Source organism: Salmo salar, unplaced genomic scaffold (genome assembly GCF_965601325.2).
Source record: "Salmo salar unplaced genomic scaffold, fSalSal1 ptg000687l, whole genome shotgun sequence".
Lineage (NCBI taxonomy): Eukaryota > Metazoa > Chordata > Actinopteri > Salmoniformes > Salmonidae > Salmo > Salmo salar.
Window position 1 is genome coordinate 149,090 of NW_027675464.1, and position 22,530 is coordinate 171,619.

Consider the following 22,530-nt stretch of genomic DNA (forward strand, 5'->3'; position numbering starts at 1 on the left):
TGTCACACTGCTTTGCTTTATCTTGGCCAGGTCGCAGTTATAAATGAGAACTTGTTCTCAACTGGCCTACCTGGTTAAATAAAGGTGAAATAAAGGTACATAAAATAAGAAATAACACAGAACTCTCAACTAGTTCCATCAAACAGAAAAACAACAAGAAAGCTGGATAAACACATTCAGATTTCTAGATATTGCACTTTTCTTTTGCGTTTTAGGGGTCATAGTGTCACATCCTGACCAGTAATAGGGGTTGTTATTTGTTATTGTAGTTTGGTCAGGACGTGGCAGGGGGTATTTGTTTTATGTGGTTCAGGTTGGTTGTGTTAGTTGTAGGGTGTTTGATTTAGTATTCCCGGGTTTTGGGCACTGTTCTATGTTTATGTATTTCTATATTCAGTCTAGTTATTTGTATTTCTATGTTTAGTTAATTGGGGGTTGAATCCTCAATTGGAGGCAGGTGTTTTCTCGTTGCCTCTGGTTAAGTAAAGGTACATAAAATAAGAAATAACACAGAACTCTCAACTAGTTCCATCAAACAGAAAAACAACTAGAAAGCTGGATAAACACATTCAGATTTCTAGATGTTACACTTTTCTTTTGCGTTTTAGGGGTCATAGGTCAGATCAGTGGTCATGGTTGATATGCATGGACTAAAAAACAAACTTGAAACCATTTTTCTCAGATTCACTGTTTGTGTAGACTGCTCCTTGTCTTTTCTAGGGCAGTAGTTCAGGTGGCTGTTTGTGTAGACTGCTCCTTGTCTTTTCTAGGGCAGTAGTTCAGGTGGCTGTGTGTGTAGACTGCTCCTTGTCTTTTCTAGGGCAGTAGTTCAGGTGGCTGTGTGTGTAGACTGCTCCTTGTCTTTTCTAGGGCAGTAGTTCAGGTGGCTGTGTGTGTAGACTGCTCCTTGTCTTTTCTAGGGCAGTAGTTCAGGTGGCTGTGTGTGTAGACTGCTCCTTGTCTTTTCTAGGGCAGTAGTTCAGGTGGCTGTGTGTGTAGACTGCTCCTTGTCTTTTCTAGGGCAGTAGTTCAGGTGGCTGTGTGTGTAGACTGCTCCTTGTCTTTTCTAGGGCAGTAGTTCAGGTGGCTGCTCTTAGTCTGCCTCCTGTCTCTCCTATCATCATAGACAGTTGTGTAAAAAGTACCCAATTGTTATACCTGAGTAAAAGTCTAAAAATATTTGGTTCTATATATAGTTAAGTATGAAAAGTGAAATTAAAAGTATAAATCGTTTCAAATTCCTTCTATTAAGCAAAGCAGGCATCACCATTATCTTGTTTTTTAAAATGTATGGATAGGGGTCACATACCAAAACGAAGACGTAATTTACAAAAGATGCATTTGTGTTTCCTGACTCCGCCAGATCAGAGGCAGTAGAGATGACCATGTGTTGTCTTGATAAGTGAATTAGACCATTTTCCTGTCCTGTCTAAGCATTCAAAATGTAACGAGTACTTTTGGGTGTCAGGTACAATGTATAGATTAAAAAGTACATTATTTTCTTTGGGAATGTAGTGATGTAAAGTTATCAAAAATATAAATTCAAAAGTAAAGTACAGATACCCCCCAAAAAACGACTTATGTAGTACTTTATAGTACTTTTACTGAAGTACTTTACACCACTGGCCATGGGTACACCTTCCTGAAAACAATGACTCCATACTTTGCTGAAACCTGTTCTGCCAGTTCATGTCCTTAAAGACTAGAATGTTCCAATGTGGTTACCCACAAAGATGACAAGATAGTTCACACATTCATCATCCAGGGTTACTATCAAACATATATGTTACATTTCTGCTTCGTCCATAACTTGTTTCCTGCTTGTAGCAGGCCGTGTTTACAGGAATCCTTTTCTCTTACTAGAAATCATGTGATTTCATGAGAATATTTTTCTGCAGTGAGAGTGTAATGCAAGTCAAGCTGTCCTTGGATGTATGTCAACAAGATTTATAACCAGCATTGTTAAATTAACTGTTGTAATTTAAAAAAAACAATGCTGTCATTTTCTTTATGTTAGCTAGCTTTTTATAATGTGTTATTGTCACAGACACCAGATAGATGCAGAGAAATGTGTTGTTTTACAGGGTCAGCCATACGGCGCCCCTGGAGCAAATTAGGTGTAAGTGCCTTGCTTAAGGGCACCAACAGATTTTTACCTTGACGGCTCAGGTATTCAAACCAGCAACATATCAGTTACTGACCCACCACTCTAACCACTAGTCTATCTGACTATACCAGTTACTGACCCACCACTCTAACCACTAGTCTATCTGACCATACCAGTTACTGACCCACCACTCTAACAACTAGTCTATCTGACCATACCATACAAGTTACTGACCCACCACTCTAACCACTAGTCTATCTGACCACACCAGTTACTGACCCACCACTCTAACCACTAGTCTATCTGACCATACCAGTTACTGACCCACCACTCTAACCACTAGTCTATCTGACCATACCAGTTACTGACCCACCACTCTAACCACTAGTCTATCTGACCATACCAGTTACTGACCCACCACTCTAACCACTAGTCTATCTGACCATACCAGTTACTGACCCACCACTCTAACCACTAGTCTACCTGACCATACCAGTTACTGACCCACCACTCTAACCACTAGTCTACCTGACCATACCAGTTACTGACCCAACACTCTAACCACTAGTCTACCTGACCATACCAGTTACTGACCCACCACTCTAACCACTAGTCTATCTGACCATACCAGTTACTGACCCACCACTCTAACCACTAGTCTATCTGACCATACCAGTTACTGACCCACCACTCTAACCACTAGTCTATCTGACCATACCAGTTACTGACCCACCACTCTAACCACTAGTCTATCTGACCATACCAGTTACTGACCCACCACTCTAACCACTAGTCTATCTGACCATACCAGTTACTGACCCACCACTCTAACCACTAGTCTATCTGACCATACCAGTTACTGACCCACCACTCTAACCACTAGTCTATCTGACCATACCAGTTACTGACCCACCACTCTAACCACTAGTCTATCTGACCATACCAGTTACTGACCCACCACTCTAACCACTAGTCTATCTGACCATACCAGTTACTGACCCACCACTCTAACCACTAGTCTATCTAACCATACCAGTTACTGACCCACCACTCTAACCACTAGTCTACCTGACCATACCAGTTACTGACCCACCACTCTAACCACTAGTCTATCTGACCATACCAGTTACTGAACCACCACTCTAACCACTAGTCTACCTGACCATACCAGTTACTGACCCACCACTCTAACCACTAGTCTATCTGACCATACCAGTTACTGACCCACCACTCTAACCACTAGTCTATCAGACCATACCAGTTACTGACCCACCACTCTAACCACTAGTCTATCTGACCATACCAGTTACTGACCCACCACTCCAACCACTAGTCTATCTGACCATACCAGGTACTGACCCACCACTCTAACCACTAGTCTATCTGACCATACCAGTTACTGACCCACCACTCTAACCACTAGTCTATCTGACCATACCAGTTACTGACCCACCACTCTAACCACTAGTCTATCTGACCATACCAGTTACTGACCCACCACTCTAACCACTAGTCTACCTGACCATACCAGTTACTGACCCACCACTCTAACCACTAGTCTATCTGACCATACCAGTTACTGACCCACCACTCTAACCACTAGTCTATCTGACCATACCAGTTACTGACCCACCACTCTAACCACTAGTCTATCTGACCATACCAGTTACTGACCCACCACTCTAACCACTAGTCAATCTGACCTTACCAGTTACTGACCCACCACTCTAACCACTAGTCTATCTGACCATACCAGTTACTGACCCAGTTACTGACCCACCACTCTAACCACTAGTCTATCTGACCAATTAGATGTAAGTGCATTGCTTAAATTAAGGGCACCGACAGATTTTTACCTTGACGGCTTAACGAACACTAACCACTAGGCTATCTGACCACACCAGTCCACGCCCTAAAATAAGACAATATTCAAGTGTTTAAATGTAGTCCATAGTTTTAGGATTATGTACACAGCTATTCTCCTATACAGTTACAAACTGCTGCTACACATTTGGTCAAAGATGAGTTCAGACTGAAAACAGCCTTAGTATCTGTTATATCTGGGGACAAAGTGTCCTGGTTCAATTATCTTCTGTTATATCTGGGGACAAAGTGTCCTGGTTCAATTATCTTCTGTTATATCTGGGGACAAAGTGTCCTGGTTCAATTATCTTCTGTTTTATCTGGGGACAAAGTGTCCTGGTTCAATTATCTTCTGTTATATCTGGGGACAAAGTGTCCTGGTTCAATTATCTTCTGTTATATCTGGGGACAAAGTGTCCTGGTTCAATTATCTTCTGTTTTATCTGGGGACAAAGTGTCCTGGTTTCATTTACATTTACATTTACGACATTTAGCAGACGCTCTTATCCAGAGCGCCTTACAAATTGATACATTCACCTTATGATATCCAGTGGAACAACCACTTTACAATAGTACATCTATATCTTTTGGGGGGGGGGGGGGTTAGAAGGATTACTTTATCCTATCCCAGGTATTCCTTAAAGAGGTGGGGTTTCAGGTGTCTCCGGAAGGTGGTGATTGACTCCGCTGTCCTGGCGTCGTGAGGGAGCTTGTTCCACCATTGGGGTGCCAGAGCAGCAAACAGTTTTGACTGGGCTGAGCGGGAACTGTGCTTCCGCAGAGGTAGGGAGGCGAGCAGGCCAGAGGTGGATGAACACAGTGCCCTTCTTTGGGTGTAGGGACTGATCCGAGCCTGAAGGTACGGAGGTGCCTTTCCCCTCACAGCTCCGTAGGCAAGCACCATGGTCTTGTAGTAGATGCGAGCTTCAACTGGAAGCCAGTGGAGTGTGCGGAGGAGCGGGGTGACGTGAGAGAACTTGGGAAGGTTGAACACCAGACGGGCTGCGGCGTTCTGGATGAGTTGTAGGGGTTTGATGGCACAGGCAGGGAGCCCCGCCAACAGTGAGGTGCAGTAATCCAGACAGGAGATGACAAGTGCCTGGATTAGGACCTGCGCCGCTTCCTTTGTGAGGCAGGGTCGTACCCTGCGAATGTTGTAGAGCATGAACCTACAGGATCGGGTCACCGCCTTGATGTTAGCGGAGAACGACAGGGTGTTGTCCAGGGTCACGCCAAGGCTCTTAGCACTCTGGGAGGAGGACACAATGGAGTTGTCGACCATGATGGCGAGGTCATGGAACGGGCAGTCCTTCCCCGGGAGGAAGAGCAGCTCCGTCTTGCCGAGGTTCAGCTTGAGGTGGTGATCCGTCATCCACACTGATATGTCTGCCAGACATGCAGAGATGCGATTCGCCACCTGGTTATCAGAAGGGGGAAAGGAGAAGATAAATTGTGTGTCGTCTGCGTAGCAATGATAGGAGAGACCATGTGAGTATATGACAGAGCCAAGTGACTTGGTGTATAGCGAGAATAGGAGAGGGCCTAGAACAGAGCCCTGGAGGACACCAGTGGTGAGAGCACGTGGTGCGGAGACAGATTCTCGCCACGCCACCTGGTAGGAGCGACCTGTCAGGTAGGACGCAATCCAAGAGTGGTCCACGCCGGAGATGCCCAACTCGGAGAGGGTGGAGAGGAGGATCTGATGGTTCACAGTATCAAAGGCAGCAGATAGGTCTAGAAGGATGAGAGCAGAGGAGAGAGAGTTAGCTTTAGCAGTGCGGAGAGCCTCCGTGACACAGAGAAGAGCAGTCTCAGTTGAGTGACCAGTCTTGAAACCTGACTGATTTGGATCAAGAAGGTCATTCTGAGAGAGATAGCAAGAGAGCCGGCCAAGGATGGCACACTCAAGAGTTTTGGAGAGAAAAGAAAGAAGGGATACTGGTCTGTAGTTGTTGACATCGGAGGGATCGAGTGTAGGTTTTTTGAGAAGGGGTGCAACTCTCACTCTCTTGAGGATGGAAGGGACATATCCAGTGGTCAAGGATGAGTTGATGAACGAGGTGAGGTAAGGGAGAAGGTCTCCAGAAATGGTCTGGAGGAGAGTGGGGGGGATAGGGTCAAGTGGGCAGGTTGTTGGGCGGCCGGCCGTCACAAGTCGCAAGATTTCATCTGGAGAGAGAGGGGAGAAAGAGGTCAAAGCATAGGGTAGGGCAATGTGAGCAGGACCAGCGGTGTCGTTTGACTTAACAAACGAGGAGCGGATGTCGTCAACCTTCTTTTCAAAATGGTTGACGAAGTCATCCGCAGAGAAGGAGGAGGGGGGAGGGGGGAGGAGGATTCAGGAGGGAGGAGAAGGTAGCAAAGAGCTTCCTCGGGTTAGAGGCAGATGCTTGGAATTTAGAGTGGTAGAAATTGGCTTTAGCAGCAGAAACAGAGGAAGAAAATGTAGAGAGGAGGGAGTGAAAGGACGCCAGGTCCGCAGGGAGCCTAGTTTTCCTCCATTTCTGCTCGGCTGCCCGGAGCCCTGTTCTGTGAGCTCGCAGTGAGTCGTCGAGCCACGGAGCAGGAGGGGAGGACCGAGCCGGCCGGGAGGATAGGGGACATAGAGAGTCAAAGGATGCAGAAAGGGAGGAGAGGAGGGTTGAGTAGGCAGAATCAGGAGATAGGTTGGAGAAGGATTGAGCAGAGGGAAGAGATGATAGGATGGAAGAGGAGAGAGTAGCGGGAGAGAGAGAGCGAAGGTTGCGACGGCGCAATACCACCCGAGTAGGGGCAGAGTGAGAAGTGTTGGAGGAGAGCGAGAGGGAAAAGGATACAAGGTAGTGGTCGGAGACTTGGAGGGGAGTTGCAATGAGATTAGTGGAAGAACAGCATCTAGTAAAGATGAGGTCAAGCGTATTGCCTGCCTTGTGAGTAGGGGGGGAGGGTGAGAGGGTGAGAGGGTGAGGTCAAAAGAGGAGAGGAGTGGAAAGAAGGAGGCAGAGAGGAATGAGTCAAAGGTTGACATGGGGAGGTTAAAGTCACCCATAACTGTGAGGGGTGAGCCATCCTCAGGAAAGGAACTTATCAAGGCGTCAAGCTCATTGATGAACTCTCCAAGGGAACCTGGAGGGTGATAAATGATAAGGATGTTAAGCTTGAATGGGCTAGTAACTGTGACAGCATGGAATTCAAAGGAGGAGATAGACAGATGGGTCAGGGGAGAAAGAGAGAATGTCCACTTGAGAGAGATGAGGATTCCAGTGCCACCCCCCGCTGGCCAGATGCTCTCGGGGTATGCGAGAACACGTGGTCAGACGAGGAGAGAGCAGTAGGAGTAGCAGTGTTTTCTGTGGTAATCCATGTTTCCGTCAGCGCCAAGAAGTCGAGGGACTGGAGGGTAGCATAGGCTGAGATGAACTCTGCCTTGTTGGCCACAGACCGGCAGTTCCAGAGGCTGCCGGAGACCTGGAACTCCATGTGGGTTGTGCGCGCAGGGACTAGGTAACCTCGATAGTTTATCTGTACTACACCTTTATCATGATACAAAGGCAACTATGTAGCTAGCTAACGTAACACTAATCAAGACGTTCCTTTGTAATGTATTGAGTTTCTACAGTGCTGCTAGTCGGTAAAGTTGGCTAGCTAGCAGTGGTGTTGACTAAGTTTGACTAGGTTTAGAAAACAGCGTCGCGGCAGACGAAAATAGCTGGCTAGCTAACCTCGAAAATTACTCTAAACTACACAAAGACAGCAAAGACAGCTATGTAGCTAGCTAACACTACACTAATCAAATCGTTCCGTTGTAATGTATTAGTTTCTGCAGTGCTACAGTGCTGCTATTGGTAAAGTTGGCTAGCTAGCGGTGGCTGTGGAGTTGACTGTTAGGAAAACGGCGCCGCTGCGAGCTGGCTAGCTAACCTCGATAATTTCTCTAAAGTTGGCGGTAAACTACACAATTATCTTTGATACAAAGACAGCAAAGACAACTATGTAGCTAGCTAACACTACACTAATCAAATCGTTCCGTTGTAATGTATTTAGTTTCTACAGTGCTACAGTGCTGCTATTGGTAATGTAGGCTAGCTAGCAGTGGCTGTGGTGATGACTAGGTTTGGAAAACGGCGTCGCGTCGGACGAAAATAGCTGGCTAGCTAACCTCGATAATTTCTCTAAACTACACCACTATCTTTGATACAACGACAGCAAAGACAGCTATGTAGCTAGCTAAAATTGCTCAGATCAAACAAATCAAACCGTTGTAATGTAGTGAAATGTAATATTACCTGCGGAGCGAAGTGCAGCACGACTCCTCGCTCCAAACCCGGAAGTTTTTATAGATCTCTGAGAGGAACTATAGATCTCTGTGAGGAACTATAGACCTCTAGGAGGAACTATAGACCTCTAGGAGGAACTATAGACCTCTAGGAGGAACTATAGACCTCTAGGAGGAACTATAGATCTCTGTGAGGAACTATAGATCTCTAGGAGGAACTATAGACGTCTAGGAGGAACTATAGACCTCTAGGAGGAACTATAGACCTCTAGGAGGAACTATAGATCTCTGTGAGGAACTACAGACCTCTGTGAGGAACTACAGATCTCTAGGAGGAACTACAGATCTCTGTGAGGAACTACAGACCTCTGTGAGGAACTATAGATCTCTGTGAGGAACTATAGATCTCTGTGAGGAACTATAGATCTCTAGGAGGAACTATAGACCTCTAGGAGGAACTATAGACCTCTAGGAGGAACTATAGATCTCTGTGAGGAACTATAGATCTCTGTGAGGAACTATAGATCTCTAGGAGGAACTATAGACCTCTAGAAGGAACTATATATCTCTGTGAGGAACTACAGACCTCTAGGAGGAACAACAGATCTCTGTGAGGAACTACAGACCTCTGTGAGGAACTATAGATCTCTGTGAGGAACTATAGATCTCTGTGAGGAACTATAGATCTCTGTGAGGAACTATAGATCTCTGTGAGGAACTATAGATATCTGTGAGGAACTATAGATCTCTGTCAGGAACTATAGACCTCTAGGAGGAACTATAGATCTCTAGGAGGAACTATAGATCTCTGTGAGGAACTATAGATCTCTGTGAGGAACTATAGACCTCTAGGAGGAACTATAGATCTCTAGGAGGAACTATAGATCTCTAGGAGGAACTATAGATCTCTGTGAGGAACTATAGATCTCTGTGAGGAACTATAGATCTCTGTGAGGAACTATAGATCTCTAGGAGGAACTATAAATCTCTGTGAGGAACTATAGATCTCTATGTTACTATCCAAACATCAGATTAAGACTCAGTCACACAACTCTCATACCACAGTCACACAACTCTCATACCACAGTCACACAACTCTCATATCACAGTCACACAATGCTATTCCCAAACATACCTAATCAATTAGTTGTTTTTCAACAATATTTTAACCTGCAGGAATATCTTCACATTTCTATCTCATGGTTAGTTCCTAGGATAATGTAACTCATACATGTACATATTTCAATACTTCTAAAATGGGGTCCAGGTTTAAAACAATTACAGGTTTAAAACAATTACAGGTGCACCGTACTATCATAAATGGTCTGTGTGGTTTCCCTGAGATCCCAAGTTAGAGGGATCCCTCGTGCACCCTTTACCCAGGTCGTCAGGAGCGGTCACCAAGTCAAGATTCACATTCCCATCGCCAAATGTGGTGGTTAATTTCTTTAATATCAAATGAGGAGACAAACTTATGACACAAGTCAGAGTTATTCTTAAAATCAATCTTTATTCACTTATAAGGGAGCAGGTCAATACAACGTACACATATAAAGTGAATCAATTGAGTGCTCTACGATAAATGATGGCTGGTCGACAAATCACCCCCAGATGATTCGTTGAGAGATGAATCACCCCCAGATGATTCGTTGAGAGCCACGATACAAAAGTACAAAGGTCTTTTACAGCCAAGACACACCCCTTTCAACCTACATGACCAACAACAGATGTATAGAACGGGTCACAAGGTTAAGATTTGTATGAAAGATACTTATAATTCTCAGCAGAGACTATCTGCTGTAAAAACAGTACTCTTTGTGTAGAGACCAGGGTCTGGCCCTGGGGTCATCTCTCCCTGGTACCATATAGAACAGAAACATTAACTCATGTTCTGGAATGCAGTCTCTTTAGGTTTTATCACCCAAAAGACATTGTAAATCTCCTGTCAGTGTTTTCTCCCAGAGGCCCATCCTCAGTAGAACACACAGACACAATAGTTCTAAGAACCCTCTATTCTGTTGCATAAAACAACCATTTGATGCAATAAAAGTATTATAACATAATGTTGCAATTTTGCTCTCAGTGTCCACTGAAAGTTGACTAGTAACAACAACTGGGACATAAAAGACACCCACCATGAGACCCACTAAATCTGCCCAAGAAGAGACAAACAAAAGAAAAACCCACAAGGTGGAGCAACTAAAGGTGTTGACTGGAAAAATATATCTCCCATTTCCATGTGTTTTTTTAGTTGTGTTAGTTTCAACATCACGTACAACCTGATTTCCCCCCTAATCGTTATCATTGATTTATTGCTACTTGTCAAAACAACAGCGTTTTTGGCACAACTAAAAAAAACACATGGAAATGGGAGATATATTTTTCCTCACTGATTAGAGGACAACCTGCAGAAGACAGTCAGCTACATTTTGGAGTGATGAATTTAAATGTAGGGGTCGCTAAACAAAGGAACACAACACTTATTTGTCATAACTCATCGATATCATGCTAAAATCATCAACCTGGTAAAATGAACAGCTCAAAAAGCACACGGAATCTGGGAATAATGTGTACATCCCAGGTTAGAGGACAATTTGTAGAAAACAGCTAGCTACATTTTGAAGTGATGCATTTTGATTCAAGTGGGTCACCAACATGGTAAGTACTCTTTCAATTCAGAGCCTGGATTTTTCCCAAGGCTAATATCCATATCACGCTGAAATCAATTGAATGGGGCAAACGTTTAGGGTTCTAAATTGTGAAATTCCAAAAAATACTCCTACTACAATGTTAAAAACATTGACATTTTTTCATTGATATCATGAAACAATTCCTTCATGTATGTATTTTCTGATGTTTGATCAGAGATCTTTTATCAGAGTATCTCTTCCAACATAGATCACAGCTATAAAGTTTCTCTCCTGTGTGTGTTCTCTGGTGTCGAGTCAGAGAGCCAGATGTAGTAAAACTCTTCCCACATTGATTACAGCAAGGTTTCTCTCCTGTGTGTGTTCTCTGGTGTATTGATAGATAGCCAGATGTAGAAAAACTCTTCCCACATTGATTACAGCAAGGTTTCTCTCCTGTGTGTGTTCTCTGGTGTATTGATAGATAGCCAGATGTAGAAAAACTCTTCCCACATTGATTACAGCAAGGTTTCTCTCCTGTGTGTGTTCTCTGGTGTATTGCTAGATAGCTAGATGTAGTAAAACTCTTCCCACATTGATTACAGCAAGGATTCTCTCCTGTGTGTGTTCTCTGGTGTTCAGTCAGAGAGCCAGATGTAGTAAAACTCTTACCACATTGACCACAGATAAAAGGTTTCTCTCCAGTGTGTGTTCTCTGGTGTGATATCAGGTTGCTTGACTGAGTAAAACTCTTCCCACATTGACCACAGCTATAAGGTTTCTCTCCTGTGTGTGTTCTCTGGTGTGATATCAGGTTGCTTGACTGAGTAAAACTCTTCCCACATTGACCACAGCTATAAGGTTTCTCTCCTGTGTGTGTTCTCTGGTGTGATTTCAGTTTGCCTGACTCAGTAAAACTCTTCCCACATTGACCACAGCTATAAGGTTTCTCTCCTGTGTGTGTTCTTTGGTGTACAATAAGATTGCTAGATGAATTATAACTCTTCCCACATTGATCACAGCTATAAGATTTCTCTCCTGTGTGTGTTCTTTGGTGTACAATAAGATGGCTAGATTTACCAAAACTCTTCCCACATTGATCACAGCCGTAAGGTTTCTCTCCTGTGTGTGTTCTCTGATGAATTTTAATGCCTGTTGATGAGGTGAATCTCTTCCCACAGTCAGAGTAGCGGTGAGTTCTCTTCCCTGTGGGTCTCTGCAGGTGTTTCTTGAGGTGTTCTGATCTGGAGAGACTCTTCTCTACCTCGTCAGCATCACGATGTTGTTGAGGCTCCCCAGAGGATCCACGACTGTCCCGCCTCTCTCCTGTGTGAACAACAAAGTCAGACAGATGGTTAAAGGCCCACAACAGCGGAAATCCACTGTAAAAGGTGATGCCAACAGCGTTGCCATGATGTTGTACAACAATTGACGTCTGTAATGAACGTTAAAATTACTTGACATTTGTCTTAAAATGAGCAAGAATAGTCATATTTTGTCTTGTTTTCACATTAGTAGTAACATCGATGATTGTAGGCTAGAAATAAGTTATTCATGTTGTTGAAACTCTTAAGCACTGTGCCAGATGACTAATTGGTCTCCAATGTAGGGCCCTTTCTGTGTTTCCTAAAATTGTGGCATGAGGGCGATGCACATGCAATTTGATTGTAGAAACTCCTCCCTGCTAATGAGGAAACCGATAGTTATGGATGTACTATATCTGATTAGAGCAAAAATGGTGAGCAAAGATTTTAGTTTTTCACAATGTATTCTGAATGTGAATGGGGGAAAACTCAGGGGAGTAACCTCCATTTCCAGGTTGCTTATGAGTGCATTTCACACTACTTTGGATTATAATTGTAAGGCTCGCTTGAATGTCCTGCTTAATATAATGTTTGCTACAGTATTAAGAACAGCGTTATCCATTTGGGTGTTGTTAACCTGTTGGGGATAGGGGGCAGTATTTGCACGGCCGGATAAAAAACGTACCCAATTTAATCTGATTATTACTCCTGCCCAGAAACTAGAACATGCATATAATTATTAGCTTTGGATAGAAAACACTCCAAAGTTTCTAAAACTGTTTGAATGGTGTCTGTGAGTATAACAGAACTCATTTGGCAGGCCGAAACCTGAGAAGATTCCAAACAGGAAGCGCTCTCTCTGACCATTTCATGGCCTTCTTGATCATCTCTAACCAAAACAGGGGATCTCTGGCATGACGTGACATTTTCTAACGCTCCCATAGGCTCTCAGAAGGCGCCAGAAATTTGAATCTTGGCTTTGGAGCCCCAGGCTGAAACACATTAGCGCCTTCAGTAAGTGGTCGATCTGAGAACAATGAGAATGGAGGGGCGTGCAAGGGGCGACTCCATTTTTACTTTCTCTCTCTTTGAGCGTATACAGGGTTTCCCGGTCGGAATATTATCGCTTTTTTACGAGAAAAATCGCATAAAAAATTGATTTTAAACAGCGGTTGACATGCTTCGAAGTACGGTAATGGAATATTTAGAATTTTTTTGTCACGAAACGCGTCGGGCGCGTGACCCTTATTTACCTTTCGGATAGTGTCTGGAACGCACGAACAAAACGCCGCTATTTGGATATAACTATGGATTATTTTGAACCAAACCAACATTTGTTATTGAAGTAGAAGTCCTGGGAGTGCATTCTGACGAAGTCAGCAAAGGTAATCAAACTTTTCTAATAGTAAATCTGATTTTGGTGAGGGCTAAACTTGGTGGGTGTCAAAATAGCTAGCCTGTGATGGCCGGGCTATGTACTCAGAATATTGCAAAATGTGCTTTCACCGAAAAGCTATTTTAAAATCGGACATAGCGAGTGCATAGAGGAGTTCTGTATCTATAATTCTTAAAATAATTGTTATGCTTTTTGTGAACGTTTATCATGAGTAATTTAGTAAATTCACCGGAAGTTTGCAGGGGGTATGCTAGTTCTGAACGTCACATGCTAATGTAAAAAGCTGGTTTTTGATATATAAATATGAACTTGATTGAACAAAACATGCATGTATTGTATAACATAATGTCCTAGGGGTGTCATCTGATGAAGATCATCAAAGGTTAGTGCTGCATTTAACTGTGGTTTGGGTTTATGTGACATTATATGCTAGCTTGAAAAATGGGTGTCTGATTATTTCTGGCTGGGTACTCTGCTGACATAATCTAATGTTTTGCTTTCGTTGTAAAGCCTTTTTGAAATCGGACAGTGTGGTTAGATTAACGAGAGTCTTATCTTTAAAATGGTGTAAAATAGTCATATGTTTGAGAAATTGAAGTAATAGCATTTCTAAGGTATTTGAATAACGCGCCACGGGATTCCACTGGCTGTTGAGTAGGTGGGACGATTTCGTCCCACCTACCCTAGAGAGGTTAACTTGACTTTCGAAGACTTTAGAACGGCAGGGCAGGATGGATATAGGTCTGTAATAGTTTGGGTCTAGAGTATCACCCCCTTTGAAGAGGGGGATGACCGCGGAAGCTTTCCAATCTTTGGGAATCTCGGACAATACGAAAGAGAGGTTGAACAGACTAGTAATGGGGTTGCCACAATGGCGGCGGATAATTTTAGAAAGAGAGGGTCCAGATTGTCTAGCCCAGCTGATTTGTACGGGTCCAGGTTTTGCAACTCTTTCAGAACATCAGCTATCTGGATTTGGGTGAAGGAGAAGATGGGGAGGCTTGGGGAAGTAGCTGCGGGGAGCTGTTGGCCGGGGTTAGGGTAGCCAGGAGGAAAGCATGGCCAGCCGTAGAGAATTGCTTATTGAAATTCTCGATTATCGTGGAGTTATCGGTGGTGACAGTGTTTCCTAGCCTCAGTGCAGTGGGCAGCTGGGAAGAGGTGCTCTTATCCTCCATGGACTTTACAGTGTCCCAAAACTTTTTGGAGTTAGAGCTACAGGATGCAAATTTCTGTTTGAAAAAGCTAGCCTTTGCTTTCCTAACTGACTGTGTGTATTGGTTCCTGACTCTCTGAAAAGTTGCATATCGCGGAGCCTATTCTATGTTTTTGTGCTGGTCGAGGGCAGTCAGGTCTGGAGTGAACCAAGGGCTATATCTGTTCTTAGTTCTACATTTTTTGAAAGGGGCTTATTTAAGGTGGTGAGGAAATTACTTTTAAAGAACAACCAGGCATCCCCTACTGACGGGATGAGGTCAAAATCCTTCCAGGATACCCGGGCCAGGTCAATTAGAAAAGCCTGCTCGCAGAAGTGTTTAACAGTGATGAGGGGTGGTCGTTTGACCACGAACACATAACGGATGCAGCCAATGAGGCAGTAATCGCTGAGATCCTGATTGAAAACAGCAGAGGTGTATTTGGAGGGCAAGTTGGTCAGGATAATATCTATGAGGGTGCCCATGTTTACAGATTTAGGGTTGTACCTGGTGGGTTCCTTGATAATTTGTGTGAGATTGAGGGCATCTAGTTTGGATTGTAGGACAGCCGGGGTGTTAACCTCACTAGGGTAGGGGGCACTTTGGCACTGCCAAAGTAAACTTGGTAGATTTGGATAGAAAACACTCTAAAGTTTCCAAAACTGTTAAAATAATGTCTGTGAGTATAACAGGCCTTCCCTGTGGCTCAGTTGGTAGAGCATGGTGTTTGCAACGCCAGCATGGTGTGTGCAACGCCAGCGTTGTGGGTTTGATTCCCACGGGGGGCCAGTACAAAAAAATGCATGAAATGAAATGTATGCATTCACTACTGTAAGTCGCTCTGGATAAGAGCATCTGCCAAATGACTAAAATGTAAATGTAAATAACAGAACTGATATGACAGGCGAAAACCTGAGAAAATTCCATCCAGGAAGTGGGATTTTTTTAATTTATTTTAGTTTTCCATTGACTGCCTATACAGATTCCATTGACTTAGGTCTCAAATTGCATTTCCTATGGCTTCCACTAGATGTCAACAGTCTTTAGAAATTGTTTCAGGCTTGTATTCTGAAAAATGAGAGAGTAAGACCACTCTGAATGAGTAGACCATTCAGTGTCCCAGAGATTTTTCATGCGCGAGACTGCCTTTCTTGTTTACCTTTTATACTGAAGACGTTATTGTCCGGTTGAAATGTTTTCTATTATTTAGGCTAAAAACCTGAGGATTGATTATAAACATCGTTTGACATGTTTCTACGAATTTTACTGATACTTTTTGGATTTTTGGTCTGGCTGTTGTGACTGCCTTTGAGCCTGTGGATTACTGAACAAAACGCATGAACAAAACGGAGGTTTTTGGATATAAAGAGGGACTTTATCGAACAAAACAAACATTTATTGAGTAAATGGGAGTCTTGTGAGTGCAACGATATGAAGATCATCAAAAGTAAGTGATTAATTTTATCGCTATTTCTGACTTGTGTAACTCCTCTACTTGGCTGGTAACTGTTACTAATGATTTGTCTGCTGGGCGCTGTTCTCAGATAATCGCATTGTATGCTTTCACGGTAAAGCCTTTTTGAAATCTGACACCGTGGTTGGATTAACAAGAAGTTAATCTTTAAACCGATGTATAACACTTGAATGTTTTATGAATTCTTATAATGAGTATTTCTGTTTTTGAATTTGGTGCTCTGCAATTTCACTGGATGTTGGCCATGTGGGACGGTAGCGTCCCACACCCCCTAGAGAGGTTAAGCATATCCCAGTTTAGGTCACCTAACAGAACAAACTCTGAAGATAGATGGGGGCCAATCAATTCACATATGGTGTCCAGGGCAGCTGGGAGCTGAGGGGGGTCTGTAACAGGCGGCAACAGTGAGAGACTTATTTCTGGAGAGATTCATTTTTTAAATTAGAAGCTCGAACTGTTTGGGCTTAGACCTGGAAAGTATGATAGAACATTGCAGGCCATCTCTGCAGTAGATTGCAACTCCTCTCATTTTGATGGAAAATGTTGTAGTTGGGGATGGAAATTTCTGAATTTTTGGTGACCTTCCAAAGCCAGGATTCAGACACGGCAAGGACATCAAGGTTGGCGGAGTGTGCTAAAGCAGTGAGTAAAACAAACTTAGGGAGGAGGCTTCTGATGTTAACATGCATGAAACCAAGGCTTTTACGGTTACAGAAGTCAACAAATGAGAGCGCCTGGGGACACACAGGGCCTGGGATAACCTCTACATCACCAGAGGAGTAGGGTGAGGGTACGGCAAAAGGCTTTCAGAACTGGTCGGCTCCCTCTAGTCAGGTTATAGTGATGACTGGCTCCCTCTAGTCAGGTTATAGTGATGACTGGCTCCCTCTAGTCAGGTTATAGTGATGACTGGCTCCCTCCAGTCAGGTTATAGTGATGACTGGCTCCCTCCAGTCAGGTTATAGTGATTTTGGGGCTCCCGAGTGGCGCAGCGGACACTGCATCTCAGTGCTTGAGGCTTCACTACAGACACCCTGGTTCAAATCCAGGCTGTATCACAACCGGCCGTGATTGGGAGTTCCATAGGGCGGCGCACAATTGGCCCAGCGTTGTCCGGGGTAGGCAGTCATTGTAAATAAGAATTTGTTCTTAACTGACTTGTCTAGTTAAATAAAGGTTACATTTAAATACATTTAAAAAATAGAGTTTCATGACAAACCATTTTTTACAAATCCGGCAAGGCACCAATTTTGAGACGGGTTTAAAACAAAGGTTTCAAACCAATTCATGAATGTAATTGAATCTAGGTATGTCTTGCCTTTAATGTAATGGCATGAAAAACAATTGTCTGAATATTATACAATGACTTATCAACAGCTCTAATAATTTGCCTCCACAGGAAATCTACACTGGCAGTTATAGAATATACTATATATCCTAGAAACCTTGTTAAACTATCATTATGACATCCTGGATGAATTCTAGAATATACTATACATCCTAGAAACCTGGTTAAACTATCATTATGACATCATGGATGAATTCTAGAATATACTATATATCCTAGAAACCTGGTTAAACTATCATTATGACATCATGGATGAATTCTAGAATATACTATATAGCCAAGAAACCTGGTTAAACTATCATTATGACACCATGGATGAATTCTAGAATATACTATATAGCCTAGAAACCTGGTTAAACTATCATTATGACATCATGGATGAATTCTAGAATATACTATATAGCCTAGAAACCTGGTTAAACTATCATTATGACATCATGGATGAATTCTAGAATATACTATATAGCCTAGAAACCTGGTTACACTATCATTATGACATCCTGGATGAATAAATTTGAGTGGTTACACTCCTCCTTCCCCCATCCCTCAGCTGTTTACCAAACCAAGCCTCTGGGCAGCCATTTTGTTACTGTTGAAAAAACCCACACAACCCAGCAATCTGCAGTTCATACAACAACAAATCTGTCATTCCACCACTGTTTTGGTTATAAGATGATTATGGGTCTGGAGAAATGTAACTACTTTCAAATTCATAGACAGACCTATGGATGCAAGGACTGACCATCCATGATATCAACATTATAGTTTTAACTATGTTGAGGCTATACAGTGTTGGTTTACATTTCTAAACATTGGAGTAAAAAAAAGCTTATTTGGGGTTCTGATGGGGTACAACAGTCGAACTAAGCTCATGAGGCATGTGTTATATTCTTCAAGAATCAATGGCTATAAATTAATAATTTAAAAGTCGCAATATGGATGTAGCTATTGCATATTTCAGCTTTAACACCACACATCAGTTCAACAACTGCAGAGTTTGTGCCTCTGTATTTAAGACAGTACTTACTAGTGTTAATCAGGGAACGGTTTCTCAAAACCATCTTATGGCTAAGTTCACCGTTAGAACCATTGGACGCCTTAAGATGCGTTTGGGAAACCGGGCCCAGATGTCCAGTTTCCTCCTCTATCGATGTAACAGTCATCTCCCCCTCTTCCTCTTCATAAACTGCATCCTCCTCTTCTTTTACTGTAACATCCTCCTCCTCTTTCACTCTGAACACGTCTTTTTCTTCTTTCACAGTAACGGCCTCACCCTCTACTTCTTGTTTTACTGTGATATTCTCTTCTTTAGCAGGAGAGTAGCTCAGTGACCGCATGGTCGGAGATGTTAGCTAGCTAGGCTAATGATAACTTAACCAGCCCGCTAGCTGAATAATAACAACAACACCGTAAATATGAAATTAAATCGGATAACTAACTAGACGACAGAAGTGGGTTTAAAACACAGTGGCTAATATACACTAAAGCGTCTAATGAGCTTTATTGGTTCGGCTATTTTGTCTAGCAAGCTAACGAGGAGGCTTAATAACTGTTACTGCTGTTGAAAGAAGCGTTCCGTCCACTAGATTATACGTCACACCAACAGCATCGCCTTAAATTCCCAGACCGCCATCTGCTGACTGGAGTGGGTAACGCAGTTGAGTAAAATGTTTATTTTATTTTCTGACAAAAAGTTAAAGGGTAGGAAGCGTTCGTTTTTACTCACCAGTGTAACAACACAGTGTGGTTAAAGACTTAGTAACTGAGTTGTAGTCACAATCTGGTTACCTATAAGTACAAACAGTTATGTTTTTGCGTTGTTACATATTTCTTAAACTTATTTCCGGATATCTTCTAAACTACCCACAATGCACTATGTGCTACAGAGTTTGTATGCTAGCTCGGTATCTAGCTCCAGCTTGTAAACGTCAGCCACACCTCATGCTTTCATATACTGTGTGGTTGTGATATCTAGTGGGAACGCATTAGCACGGTAGACTCTGCTGCCTTGTTGTCAGTAGGGATGTTACTTTTGATACCGGAGCTATGAGGCCTGCGTCCAAATCGATAAGCAGTAAACTTCAAAGCAGTGTACCGATGCCTGTATCACTTTATCAGCAGCACGTCATCAATGACGTCTGAAGCTTCATTTCATCAAACAACCACCTGATTGGTTTGGTATTGGGCTTGTTCGACACTGCAGGCGACTGCAGACTGACTGATCTACAAATCCCCTGTTGCTGCTGTTGAAAGAAGCGTTCCGTCCACTACATTATACGTCACACTAACATCGCCTTAAAGCCCCACATGATGTATTGTTACACCATGTAAGATCAGTATAGACCTAGTCTGTTCATTATATACATCTACATGATGTATAGTTACACCATGTAGGAGCAGTATAGACCTAGTCTGTTCATTATATACATCTACATGATGTATTGTCACACCATGTAGGAGCAGTATAGACCTAGTCTGTTCATTATATACATCTACATGATGTATTGTTACACCATGTAGGAGCAGTATAGACCTAGTCTGTTCATTATATACATCTACATGATGTATTGTTAGTCCATGTAGGAGCAGTATAGACCTAGTCTGTTCATTATATACATCTACATGATGTATTGTTACACCATGTAACAGCAGTATAGACCTAGTCTGTTCATTATATACATCTACATGATGTATTGTTACACCATGTAGGATCAGTATAGACCTAGTCTGTTCATTATATCCATCTACATGATGTATTGTTACACCATGTAGGAGCAGTATAGACCTAGTCTGTTCATTATATACATCTACATGATGTATTGTTACACCATGTAGGAGCAGTATAGACCTAGTCTGTTCATTATATACATCTACATGATGTATTGTTACACCATGTAGGAGCAGTATAGACCTAGTCTGTTCATTATGTACATCTACATGATGTATTGTTACACCATGTAGGAGCAGTATAGACCTAGTCTGTTCATTATATACATCTACATGATGTATTGTTACACCATGTAGGAGCAGTATAGACCTAGTCTGTTCATTATATACATCTACATGATGTATTGTTACACCATGTAGGAGCAGTATAGACCTAGTCTGTTCATGATGTATAGTTGATGTATAGTTGATGTATATACATCTACATGATGTATTGTTAGTCCATGTAGGAGCAGTATAGACCTAGTCTGTTCATTATATACATCTACATGATGTATTGTTACACCATGTAGGAGCAGTATAGACCTAGTCTGTTCATTATATACATCTACATGATGTATTGTTACACCATGTAGGAGCAGTATAGACCTAGTCTGTTCATTATATACATCTACATGATGTATTGTTAGTCCATGTAGGAGCAGTATAGACCTAGTCTGTTCATTATATACATCTACATGATGTATTGTTACACCATGTAGCAGCAGTATAGACCTAGTCTGTTCATTATATACATCTACATGATGTATTGTTACACCATGTAGGAGCAGTATAGACCTAGTCTGTTCATTATATCCATCTACATGATGTATTGTTACACCATGTAGGAGCAGTATAGACCTAGTCTGTTCATTATGTACATCTACATGATGTATTGTTACACCATGTAGGAGCAGTATAGACCTAGTCTGTTCATTATATACATCTACATGATGTATTGTTACACCATGTAGGAGCAGTATAGACCTAGTCTGTTCATTATATACATCTACATGATGTATTGTTACACCATGTAGGAGCAGTATAGACCTAATCTGTTCATTATATACATCTACATGATGTATTGTTAAACCATGTTGGATCAGTATAGACCTAGTCTGTTCATTATATACATCTACATGATGTATTGTTACACCATGTAGGAGCAGTATAGACCTAGTCTGTTCATTATGTACATCTACATGATGTATTGTTACACCATGTAGGAGCAGTATAGACCTAGTCTGTTCATTATATACATCTACATGATGTATTGTTACACCATGTAGGAGCAGTATAGACCTAGTCTGTTCATTATATACATCTACATGATGTATTGTTACACCATGTAGAAGCAGTATAGACCTAGTCTGTTCATTATAGACATCTACATGATGTACAGTGAGGGAAAAAAGTATTTGATCCCCTGCTGATTTTGTACGTTTGCCCACTGAAAAAGAAATGATCAGTCTATAAATTTAATGGTAGGTTAATTTGAACAGTGAGAGACAGAATAACAACAAAGAAATCCAGAAAAACACGTCAGAAATGTTATGAATTGATTTGCATTTTAATGAGGGAAATAAGTATTTATTACACCATGTAGGAGCAGTATAGACCTAGTCTGTTCATTATATACATCTACATGATGTATTGTTACACCATGTAGCAGCAGTATGGAGGTCAGTGGGGGACAAAATTGTTGACACCCTTGATAAAGATGAGATAAACGACTCTATTAAATAAATAATTAAAATACTGAGCTATATTGTATGTAAAAAATACAGAAATTATATTATTTTATACTAATAGAATTGCTCAGAGAAAGAGATTTAGTTTATCATGTAATTCTCAAAAGGTAGGGGTCTGAATTATTGCCTCCCATGTTTTCAAAACTCCAGCACCCTCCTCTTGAGAGGATAACGACACTGAAATGTTTAATGAGATTAGAGAACACATTGGGTGGGATCTTAGACCATTCCTCCATACAGAATCTCTCCATGTCCTTGATTTATTTAGTCTGTCTTATGGACTGCCCTGTTCAATTCAAACCACAGGTTTTCAATGGAGTTCAAGTCCGAAGACTGAGATGGCCATTGAAAATGTTGATTTTTGTGCCCAAATAACCATTTCTTTGTGGATGTTGATGTGTCTTGCTGGAACATCCACTTATGGCCAAGTTTCAGCCTCCTAGCAGAGAGGTAACCAGGTTTTGGGCTAAAATATCCTGGTAGTGGGTCAAGTTTATTTATTT

At 42.1% G+C, this 22,530-nt stretch overlaps 1 protein-coding gene across 1 annotated transcript; it reads right to left on the reverse strand.

The window, feature by feature from the left end:
* Positions 1-10,707: 10,707 nt before the first annotated feature.
* On the reverse strand, positions 10,708-22,161 carry LOC145877116 (uncharacterized). Its single transcript, XM_082972408.1, has 2 exons — positions 22,155-22,161; positions 10,708-12,178 (listed from the first exon to the last, which is right to left on the reverse strand). The coding sequence occupies exons 1-2, from the start codon at positions 22,159-22,161 to the stop codon at positions 11,061-11,063; spliced, it is 1,125 nt and encodes a 374-aa protein (XP_082828534.1). The 3' UTR covers positions 10,708-11,060.
* Between the last annotated feature and the right edge of the window lie 369 nt (positions 22,162-22,530).